Source organism: Balearica regulorum, chromosome 7, assembly GCF_011004875.1.
Source record: "Balearica regulorum gibbericeps isolate bBalReg1 chromosome 7, bBalReg1.pri, whole genome shotgun sequence".
NCBI lineage: Eukaryota > Metazoa > Chordata > Aves > Gruiformes > Gruidae > Balearica > Balearica regulorum.
The window spans coordinates 37,665,138-37,676,396 of record NC_046190.1 but is presented as its reverse complement, the minus strand read 5'-3'; the positions used below and the strand labels follow the sequence as shown (position 1 = coordinate 37,676,396).

The following is an 11,259-nucleotide window of genomic DNA, read 5'->3' as shown; positions in this document are numbered from 1 at the left end:
CAGAGCACGAGATGGGCTGCAGCTCTTAAGAGTGGTCCTGAAGTCTGTGGTTATCTAGCAGCCTCAGCCTGGGCGGTGTCTGGCCCACCAGCATCGAGCAGCAGTAATGATTACATCTCCTCTGACCAGCCTGCCTTATGCTGTGTCTCAAAATCGTGGTGGTGCCCACATCACCCCAAGATGGGTCTGTATCAGCAATGTGGATGGGACGGTTCTGAAGGGGCTGGTGTCAGTCAGTACTTGCTCTCTTTCAGTTACAGCTCACTGATAGCCTGCAATGTTGATGTTAAAAACCATCATTTAATAAGCAGAGTAACCCGGTGTTTCCCAAACACAGGTGAATTTTCTCTGATGTTGAATCTGAGCTGGTTTGACAAAGACATAACACTGCCAATATGTGCTGTAGAAGTACAAAACCAAAACACACAAAGCTCACATAACTGCAGAAATCACACGGATGTTCCTCCTTTCACTCATACGTACTACTTTTTGCTGCTTTTACTTCTTAGTCCTTTTTCTGCCACTGGGAGAATAGATCATGTGTGGATATTAAAAAGTACTAAGTGCATCAAGCTGGATGTTGTACACTGGAATCAAGCTCAGGGCACGTTAATGGACTTCATAAGGGTGAGCTGGGAAGGCATTAAGGAGAAGTAGGAAGGAGGAGTAGAAGCAGGAATATCTTGCTGGTGGGTATCTGACTCTTCACTATCTTCTACTGCAGAGAAGGGGAGGAAAGAAGTGAGGCTGAAAATGAAAACAGCAGATTCCAGAGATGAGAGAGGAAGAGAGAAATGCTGGGGAATTAAGATGGTGTGCTGGGAGAGAAAGCAGGAGGAACTACTATGAAGAGAGGCAGCGAGACGTGTTTCAAAGGGAACTGGATGCAGGAGTGTTGCAGTTAAGTTCAGAGGTGTGTAGGCTCCTGTGGTGCATCTGTCTGGGCTGGAGGGGAGGAAGCAATGCCCTTGGCTGTACCAGAGTACATTCTTACCAGGATGACTGACAGATTGAGTTCACAAACATGAAAGACATGCTCTGACACATGGGGTTTATTGACTGAGAGTTAGTGAGGGTGGGAAAGGTGTTTGCACATGCCACTGTGGCCTGAAAGAATCCCCTCCCAAGCTCCTAAAGTAAAATTCACCTGAGGAAACAAGGCATGTCTCAACAATGTGAGAAAGCCGCCTTTTTTCACTTGCTGCTCAGGTGTCGTGACTCCAGATTTTTACCATTGCTCACAAGGTCTTTCACCTACACTGAATCCTGGCAGTCAGTGATACATTCCTGCTCCCCCTTCAAGTATCTGTACAGATGGCTTTGCAATCTTGGCATTTGAACTCTGACCACGTAGGCAGAAAGGACTATCAGCCTGAATCAGCAGCAGATCAAACATCCTTCCATCTGTCTCTTTTACTAAGCTTTCCTTGCCCAGACGATCTCTTGGTCGCTCTCCCTCCAGAGAAGTGATACCACTTCATCAGCAAAGGGAGACCAGCTCTCCAGGCAAGCCACAGATTTGGCACAGGGTAAGAGGCATTGTGCCTTTCAGGATTTTTCTGTCAGAACTGCAGTCCTTTACTGCAGCAGTTCCTTTCACCTTTGCATTATCTGGGTTCTAATATGCTTATATGTAGGTTTTGCTTTTCCACTCTCTACCACCAGATAGCTCTGTTCTCTCTTCCTTGGGATGGAAGTAACACTGTCTTACTGGTGGAGAAAATGGTGCCTCTAGAGAGATTTTAGTCGCTCAGATATATCAATGAAGTAGGAGCCCATTTAACATTTGCCAAAAAATAAATAGGATGTTTTATATGAAACTGGAAGCTTGAATGGGAAGAGAAACAGAAGAAGGGCAGACCATACAGGCAGTGGCACTTCTTCTGGTTTTTTGATAGTTCTTCCGGACCCATATAAATGTGAACACTGAAAGGTGCCACTGTCTTTTTTTTTTTTTTTTGAAAAAGTGTGTATTTGATATTCGTCCAAGATGTATAAAATGGAGGCAAATGGGACATAGGTGTCAGGGCCTCGCTGTTCTGTTGCTTGCTGGGCAACAGCAGCAGCTGGTCACAATAAGTTTGATGCTTTTGAACTAAGAATTTTATTGTATGTTTACTGCAAGTCATGGGATCTCAAAGGTGACGCGCTGTACATGGAATTGTCTGAGGATGATCAGCTTAGAAATGGCTTTGTAGGTCTATGTACCTGAGTGTAAGACTGCCATCAGTCTGGTGCTATCCTCACTGTAAGACAGACTTTGCCTTCAGTAACTTTGGAAGCTTTTGTATTGAGCTTTCGTAGTTCTGGTAGAATCGCAGACTTCATGAAGTCATGCCTAAGCTGGCTGGGAAGTCTGCTGCTTAACCCACTCACAGATCAGCTGGTGAGCAATGGCTTGTTTGGGAGGGAACCAGGGTAAAAAACTACCATCGTCTTGCTTTGAAGATCTTGGCTCTCTCTTGAGACCCTCCACGATTTCCTCCAGGCCAAACCAACGGGCTTCCTCTAGTTCCAGGCTGTTCATACTGATCTGGAAAGAGTTCAGAGAGTACCAGTTCCTTAAATCAGATTTAAATGTGGGCAGCAGTACCTTGCTTGTTCTTGCACCCACAAAGATCCTATGCTAGAATGCCCAGAGTGCTTTATCCATGCCTGAATTAAGTGCTGATGCCAGTACAGGAAAGGATGTAACTATCCACCAGTGCTTTGTTGTCTTGGTTTGCTTAGGGAAGCACAAATCAGTAGCCCTATTCCATCATGGTGTTGGCCTGCAAACTACCTGTGGCTGAGCACAGTAATTAACGTGGCAGAATCCGCGTGTTCTATGGCAAATATGATATTAATACTAGAGAGTATCTCCGCTGCAAAGTTCAGAGGAAAAAATATAGAGGTGTTGTGCTCTGGGCTTGTATATATACAGTAACCTGTGCAAAATCTGGCATGTTGCAACAGAAGATATGATTATTTTGAAGTTTGTTCTTCACTTGTAGGGAAACCTGATGGAAAACTGCATTTAGTGAGGATCTGATGTTCTCTAAACTAAAGTCTGTGGACTGAAAGAGATTTTGCTAAGACAGGCAGTGAAGTGCTTCAGGGAACCCGAGTCTGCTCACCTCAGCCTGTTGTGCTCTCACCAACACGTGACAAGCTATCATTAAGCAGCTGCTGGGAAAGGGCCAGTGCTGAGAAGCTGAGTACCAGAGCGACTCCACCTCTAGGCCCACCTCTTCTGCCACCTCTCGCCGGACTGTCTCCTCCACATTTTCACCTAGGAGCAACAAAAGTTAGGTAAGGACAGCCTGGCCTCGGGTCAGCAAACCGTGGCAAAGAAAATGTAGGCACACTCATTTCTGAGGTGTTCCAGCCCTGGCCGCTCACGTGCACGCAGGAGCTCCGACTGTGCTGACCTGGAAGCACTTGTCAGTGGGATGCACAATGAAATTCATCAACTATGCTTACCTCCCTTTAACAGAGGTATCAGAGACATGTTTGGCTCTGCGTATATACAGCTGGTGGACAGAACAATGCTGCCTCTCTTCATCATTTCCCTTTTTAAGCTTTTTTCCCTCTTGTAACAAGAGGTCTGTAGTTTTTCTTCTGAGCCAGACTGTACTAGACACAAAATGGACTAAAAAAGTATCTGGGGTTCTAACTTGGGGAGTCTTACACTTCTATTTACCATCAGGGACTAGAGCAACTGATATACACCAACAAGTCCCATTCTCTTCAGATACACACAGCTATTTTGAATTCTGTTTGAATGGCAACACCTATCTATTTAGATCCAATATGTTTTTCCCTGATATCTGCTACGAGTCCATCCTTCTCTGTGAACAGGCATTTGGCTGATGTTGCCGCATTGTGCCCCCAGACCCTGTACGTCAGAGGCCACCACGCCGGATCAGAGACCGCCTTACCCATGTCGCAGAAGCCTGACAGAGCAGTGTACATCCCCTGGGGAAACGAGGGCTGTCGTGCGAGGAGGCACCGGCTCCCATCAGACACCAGGGTGATAACCACTGGAGACATCTAGCAAATGCATCAAAAAGCAAAGCAAGAAGTTCAGACCAAACAAGTAAGTGTGCAAATTGTTGCTTTTCCTAGTCAGGGGAGGGTCACCAGATGAACACTAAAGAAAAAACACCAGCTACAAGCAAAGCATTCTTGCTGCCTTTTCCAGGTTCCCCTCCATGCGACCCAGACCCTGTGTTGCTTACCTGTTCAGGTGCTCACCTGCGGATAGTAAGTTATTCCGCTGGCATGGCAGACACGCTTGCTGCCAGCTATGTTTTTCTGAGTGGGCTGCCCGGTTTTGCTACAGTACTGGTGGGAATCGTGCCACCGGAGAAGGGACTGCGCCTGCGAACACCCAGACAGAAATGCAAATCTTACTTATACCTGGGGCAAAGAAATGATTCAACCTCCCTGAATGATACTTTGCTGTCTTCTTCCCAGCATGGATAAACTCTGATTATGTTTGGAAGCCTCAGAAAGGTAAATTCAGTACAGGCAGTGCTTTGAAAAATGGTAGATTCTGCAATCGATGTTTCATGCTTCTCGCTTTAGCATCGAAATTTGAGCATGTTTGGGGGAGGTGGGGAAGAGTTGTTCTTTATTGGGATATAATGGGAGTAGTAATGGGAGACGAACTATTCTGAGGAGTCTCCAACCCTGAATATTTTTTTGAAAAATAGCCCAAGCACCACAAACATTATGGAGCAGGAAAAGAAACATGAGCTGTTTCTACTTATGGGTCAGGACAGCTGATTTTCACACACAGGTCTTCTCTCAGGGCTTCCAAACAGAGGGCATCTGCAGACTAACAGCTTATAAGCGAGTAGTTTTAAAAGAGCAGCTCTGAGAGAAGATCTACAAGTTCGTTTGTGAAACTCAGTTTGCCTAGATTACAGAAAACTAGTGCCTGATTGTTGTTAAGCTGAGGACAAACTGGGATTGCTGTGACTACTGATAAAATCAGTATGTTTCACACTGGACATACAGCAGGTTGATGCTAAATGGCTAATTACTACGGTCATTTTTAAGCCACTTGTCTCTTTCTCTTTCCGTCACAGCTTGGTTTTGGGATCACAAAATTGGGAAAACTGCTGTAATTTATAGTGTGTTTGTACCTAGATCGCTGAAAGTGTACAGTAGGTACTTCCACAATACATATTAAATCATAAAACAACATGGGAGACAAGGAGAAAGGTTGACGTTTGAAATTGCAACTTCTTAAAGTAAAAAATCCTGTACAATACCGAAGCCAGCAAAGGAGAATCCTTCCCATCCACTACAAAGAGAGCCTTTCGTAAGTCAGTAAATGATCCCTTGAGTTCAGACTCGATGTCCGATTTCTCCAAGGCTCCTGTTTAAAACAACAACAACAACAACAACAAATCTTTGATCTCATAAATTGTGGTTATTATGCCAAACTTTACGCCCTTCATTGTTCCGGTATACAATTTCTGGAAGTGACATCACATCAGTGGTAATATTCCCAAATGTTAAGTGACCTGTCAGCAGCCCACCTTTACTAACAAACACACGCACAGGAACAGCAGTGCGCTTCTGTGGCTGTGACCTGCCACGCTCACAACAGCTCTTACAGAGACTCAGCCGAGTCCTCTTTGGCAATAAATGTTCACCCAGCAAGGACTAGGGTGCATCTTGGTGCATCAAATGTGACGCTGACACAGATGGAAGAGGAATCATTCCAACCTAAATCCAGGGCAAAGTGTGGCACGTGCTCGTCTGAACAACCGATCAGCACCGACTTCTCTATCCACTGTTCAGTCTCTTTGAATTTCTCCAGGATCCTTTTCATGTCTAAACAGCAGGGGAAGGGGGAAAACAAAGCTGTGATGAAAGCAAATTCATACAACCATGTTTTCTCTGGATCTTCAAGCCACATGCAATCTTGAGTCAGGGTGCTCATGTGAGAGGGGGGACCAGACAAGTGGTCCCACCCAGATGGAGACCAAAAGTCTGGCTTTCCTCCTAGCTGTTGGAAGTTTTGACCATGTCAAGCTAAAGATGCAAATGTTGTAATGCTTGGGGAGCAGCTGTCCATTCTGTTTCTGTCCTACACCAGCCAATACCTTTCTCTCAAAGAAAACTTTTCCCTTTGTTGGTTAGAGCTTGCTTGTTTTCCTGCCAGCCCTTTCTCTTCAAAAGGCATGGTCCCAAGTGTTTAAAACTGATCGTCTCAAAACAGATCCAGGTATATGTTGATACCATATGTGTGTGAAGAACATGAGCTTGTGCCCGCACGCCAAGGTTTTAACTCTGAATAGTCTTTGGTTGTTAACAAATGGCGTGCTGCATGTAGCAGGATATTCCTGCACAACTTGATAGATTTTCAACCCCCATCTAACGGGTTGCTTATTGCAAATGACTCTCTATTGTTTCAGCTGTGTGATCCAAGAGATGTTTCTTTCTGGACACCTGCTTACCTGCTGCACTGAGCTGCGGTATCAAATACTTCTTCCCAACTTTCTGCAGGAAGGGGGAGAGATTGTGAAAGAGGTAGAAAGTTCCTGAGGTCTGGGCTTGTCTACAAAGGCTATCATCTTCCTTTAGCTCATTTAAGTATCTGCAGGAGAAAAGAATTGGGAAGATGAATTCACGATCATGTTGAGATTACCTGTGTTACACTTACTTGGATGCATTTATTTTGCACAGAGCAGGGGGGCTGAATGGACAGTACAGATTTTATGTATTCCACATGCTTCCCGAGTTTTCAACAGCTGAGTCTACTCTTTGGTGGGCTGCAGCCTCTAGCGAAGGTGCCGTGTGGCAGAAAATATTGCAATTCTTACTACCACACAAGTAGCCTCGACTCTTGGACATCCGAGATCAGTAACCCAGCCTCTTAATCCAAAAGAGGTCTGCTTTATAGACATGACCATTTGTGTGCAGGAAACCTTGATCTTCCCTTTTATCCCCCCAATCCGGGCTGCTCCAAGTCCTGTTTGGCAAGGTTTCTGGGCGCTTCAGGTGTTGAATGCGCTTCCCACCAGGCTGCATGCATTACCGCAGGGTATGTTCTACCTGTCACACTGACGTGAGGGGTGAAGACCAAGCTGAAGTCTTAGGGCCTGAGTTAGGAAAAGCAGTCATTGGGAAAAGGATGTTCTTCTTTCAGACTGTTTGAAGTAGTACTTAAAACAAAGTAAGCAGCATCACTTCAAGTCTGCCTTGTATTTTGAGATCTTTAGCTAGGACAGCAAGTGTAGGCATTCATTAACAGAGCTTCAGCCTGAGAGAACCGGTTCTCATCAGTGGTGAAGGGAGTGGAGAGATTGTGACCATTAGCACTTACAGAGCTCACATAGCATTACTATATTATTGCTGAACTGTTAAAAGATTAACCACCTGGTTAGATTTTGGTAGGGCTTCTTGTGACAGTGGGCACAAGGGTGCCAAACTCTGGTCTTCTCACTGTACACAAGAAGCAGATGAGAGAGAACTTACCTCATTTTTCTAACATAGGTAGAGTGTAACCTGCAGACGAGAGAGGAAGCTCTTCTATACACTGCTTGATAAATCGCAGCCATAACCAACACCTATGCGTAGCTGTCTGCCTAAAAAGAGAAGCATAGAATATAATGCAGCAGCCCTACAAAGTTAAGTTTGATTTAAAAGGTGCAATAACCCACTGCTACCAAAAATCTTCCCCTTGCAGTCTGCAGAATGCTGCCAGTCTGCTTTCTAAAATTATCACTTTGGTCTTAGTCTCTCGTCACACATCAAACCCAGTTTCAGGCAATTTTTAAGACTATTTAAAGATACCTCGGTTTGTTTCTATCTGCGAGTGTGCAGAGGTCTCAGAAATTGCTGTAAGACTAGATTAAATGTTCTTGTCCTAAACTGCTGTATCCCTGGGGAAAAGAGCAGCGAAGGTGGCTGCTCTCTTGTTTGTTTCCTACAGGGTTGTAATGGCCTCGATCCAACCGAGCATGCTATTGCAGCACACAGTAGATCTGTGGGAAAGGCACTGATGCCAGAAGAGGGTGAAAGACAAAATATCAGCTGCGGAAGAAAATTCCCTGAGTTAGATGAGAGACAGCAGTTGCAGCTGAATTGGATCATCTCCAGCTATGAATGGGGGCGTTTTTTGTGCCAAAGGATCCTACATTTTCAGCTCAGGCAGTCACAGGCTGCGGTTTGAACTCAGCTTCAGGATGTCAGAAAATTGCCAGAAACGCTACTATCTCTAGCGTTCATCTCAAACAAAACTGACCTATGATTCCTAATCCTTAAGGATTACTTTGTATATTTCACTTTTCAACCATAGAACTCGAAGCCCTTTAAGGAGGAAGTCACGTTTGCTTCGATTTACAGACACATAAGCAGTGCCAGAGAAGAGTCTGAGAGTCCTTCCTTTCGTTAAAGGTCAGTGATGGCTCCCGAGCCAGAGAGATGCCTGAGCAGAGGCTCCGATCTGTACGTGGAGGCGGTTTCTGTAGCCAGCGGCGTGGAGGCTTTGCCATGCGGCTTCTGACATTTCTGCCCCAAATCCCTCTTTCCCACTGTCCCTGCTGAGGGTGGTCTTCACCGAGATGATCCCCGGGGAGACGGGGGAGCCGAGCCGGCTGCGGAAAGCATCAGCGTTCCCCGCTCGGCGCTTCAACCGCAGCAGTGGGAACTCGGCACGCTGCCGGCAGGCTGGGGCAGACGCACGCGAGGACGGCGACTGTCGCAGAGACTATGTCTGAAACAATTTTGTGGTGCGACGATTACGTGTCCGTCACTTCTGCGCCCCCACGGCTCGCATAGCCTGGTGTGTGAAAAACCTCCAGTGCTGAATCGAGGAGTTTACAAACAGCTCTGCACTTTGCTCTGAAATGAGCGGCAGTATGTGACCGGGGTGGGGACAAGAGGAATAGTTTGTACCTGGAACCATGAAATGCAGTGTGTGCAGGCGTTTAACCCCTTCCTTTCTAGGAACCACAATGCCAGATTTTGGTTCGGCTCACTGAAAACTCAGAGACAGTAAAAACTTGATCTCGGGAGGCCAGCCCAAACTCCCATCATGCATGCAAGCCTCGCCTACGCTGTACACCCGCAGGAGGTGGGTCTAGGTCTGTCCTTCCCCGCACGTCTTCCCCACTTACTGCGCTCTGCGCTGTCTCCAGCAGCAGGGATAAGCTGGGAGTCCCACCGTGACCTCAGTTAGAAGCACCACTCCTACAGCAAACAGCTGAGCAGCTCTCTTACTGGGTCCGAGTCACTCTTCCCCCACTGGGAACACTGGGAAATGTAGTTCTGCACAGGCTGCTTGCAAGCCCTTGGCAAAGCTAGATGGCTGACTGTCTGCTCTGGGTTTTGATTAGCTTCTGGAGCTAGTGAGGCTGCCTGAGAGTAAATTCTCTTTTTTTTTTTTTTTTCCCCACACCTGCTTCATTCTATCAGAAACCCCCATGCTGTATTTTGCCAAAGCAGAAGTTACGAGAACAATGCTACTGCAGTAATTTGAGCTGTTCCTAGCAGAGGAGTTTGTTCCTCTTAGTTTCTTTCTCTTTTTTTCCTTTTTTTTTTTTTTCCCCAAGCTTCTCTGTTTTTTTGTATCAGTAACATAAGAGCATTGTTTAAAGTTAAGGACCATATGTCCTCAAACAGGAAAATATGCCAAGAGCTGTATATATCTAAAGGACGGGGCTGTTTAGTGTTCACGCACCCAAACCCACAGCTGAATTTGCAAGTGAATAGCTCTGATGAGAAAGCGCGCTTTGCCAAGGCAGATGTCAGAATAATGACAAATATTTTTCATGCCTTTATAACTGAACAAACAGATTCCTCTCAAGTACTGAAAACATTATTCTGGGCTGGAACCTACCTGCCTATATTTAGCACAAAGAGAATTTTATAAACATATGAAAGTAAATGTTTTCAGGGCAGCCTTTTGCTTTTTGGTTATGAATTGAGACATTCTAATCGAGAATTCACATCATGTAATTTGAGAACATAGCTTGTAAAAATAATAAATAGAATATGTAGGGAAATAGCACTCTTGTTACCAGCGTTACTTAGAAGTTTAGGTTTAATTATGCTTGACTGCTATTTCTGTGCTTCCTGAAACAGAGCAAGCCCAATCTTATTAATCCACTAGGCTAATTGGATTAATGGACAAAACACATCTTCCCTTAATAAAATAAAGGATTGAAATATAATCTCTAGGGGAAGTATCCACCCTGCTGTTAAAACAAACAGATTTTCTGACCCAAACTGCCCCCAGAAATGGATCTTGCAAGAAGAGCTGGTTTTAGAGGGAAGCAGTTGGGGGAGATACATTAGACCCCAAATCTTGAGACACCCTCTCAACCTTACTCAGCCCAAAGCCATCAGTTGTTTGGTAAGTGCACCCCTATCCACATGAAGGATTAAAAGCCAGAGCACTATGCTGCAGTGTAAAGACGCCTTTGAAGGCAGTGCACTGCTGTAGCCTCTCCTTGCTATATGCAGCTGAAAAAAGTCATGGATTAGCCCAAGTGTGTATACCTGGCCTCGGTGCTGTGCGAAGATATGCAGAGAAAACAAGATTAGAGTCACTTCTGTGACTGATCTGACCGATGGGAAGCCATGCAGCCTATGAGAGATTCCTTGTGCCTTTTCCGAGGCTCCATACATCTCCTTGTGATTGCACATGGCCCAATTAAATATTTCTGCAGCACATAAGCAGGGGAGATCATTTTGAAAATAGCAGAGGCTTTCTTGTCATTTATTCATGTAATTATTTAATTTAAGGAGCACAAATATCAATTTTCACTTCGGCACTAGGTTGCTTCTTTGTAAGTATTTTTGAGCTGGGCTCTGAGTCATGTGAATTGCATCTGTAAACTGTTATTTGTCCTCTGCAGATACTGTACTCCACGCAAGATGCAATCCTGTGAGTGAAGTGAAGGCCTGGCCATACAAACGCGTCTCTGACAGCTTCCTCTCGCTTACTAATTTGAGCTTTGGCAGGCCACCAGAGGAAGTGAATCCCTGAGACTCTCTTGATGCAAGAACAGCAAACAAAAGGAGCAGGCAAGGAGGCCACAAGCAGCGGGAACAAATACTTGCGATCTCTTACATGGACAAGATTGCAAAATAGGCAAATCTTTGGTCCTGTGTTGCTAAGATTTTTTTTTTTATATATATCTGGGTTTGTAAAATACTCATATTGGTATTAGCAGTTGGTAAAAGATTTTTTCCAAGCCAAAGAAGTGGCTGGAAAATGTAATTCTAGGCTAATAATGGTTATACTAGTAATCT

The 11,259-nt window shown here is 45.1% G+C and overlaps 1 protein-coding gene and 1 long non-coding RNA gene across 3 annotated transcripts; one reads left to right on the top strand and one right to left on the bottom strand.

Annotated features, from left to right (window-relative positions):
• Nucleotides 1-205: 205 nt before the first annotated feature.
• Nucleotides 206-11,103, top strand: LOC142602660 (uncharacterized). Its single transcript, XR_012836421.1, has 8 exons — nt 206-913; nt 1,422-1,529; nt 3,077-3,291; nt 3,875-4,078; nt 4,184-4,497; nt 8,300-8,397; nt 8,950-9,076; nt 10,863-11,103. It is a non-coding gene; the product is annotated as an uncharacterized LOC142602660 (long non-coding RNA).
• Nucleotides 1,038-9,242, bottom strand: NUDT13 (nudix hydrolase 13). Of its 2 annotated transcripts, none has more exons than XM_010298620.2 (9): nt 9,120-9,242; nt 7,477-7,586; nt 6,456-6,595; nt 5,722-5,829; nt 5,262-5,368; nt 4,237-4,362; nt 3,921-4,032; nt 3,117-3,271; nt 1,038-2,533 (listed from the first exon to the last, which is right to left on the bottom strand). In XM_010298620.2, the coding sequence occupies exons 2-9, from the start codon at nt 7,557-7,559 to the stop codon at nt 2,339-2,341; spliced, it is 1,026 nt and encodes a 341-aa protein (XP_010296922.1). In that variant the 5' UTR covers nt 7,560-7,586; nt 9,120-9,242; the 3' UTR covers nt 1,038-2,338. The 2 variants fall into 2 exon arrangements, with proteins under 2 accessions (XP_010296922.1, XP_075615108.1); XM_075758993.1 differs by lacking the exon at nt 9,120-9,242 and adding an exon at nt 8,899-9,021.
• Nucleotides 11,104-11,259: the final 156 nt, after the last annotated feature.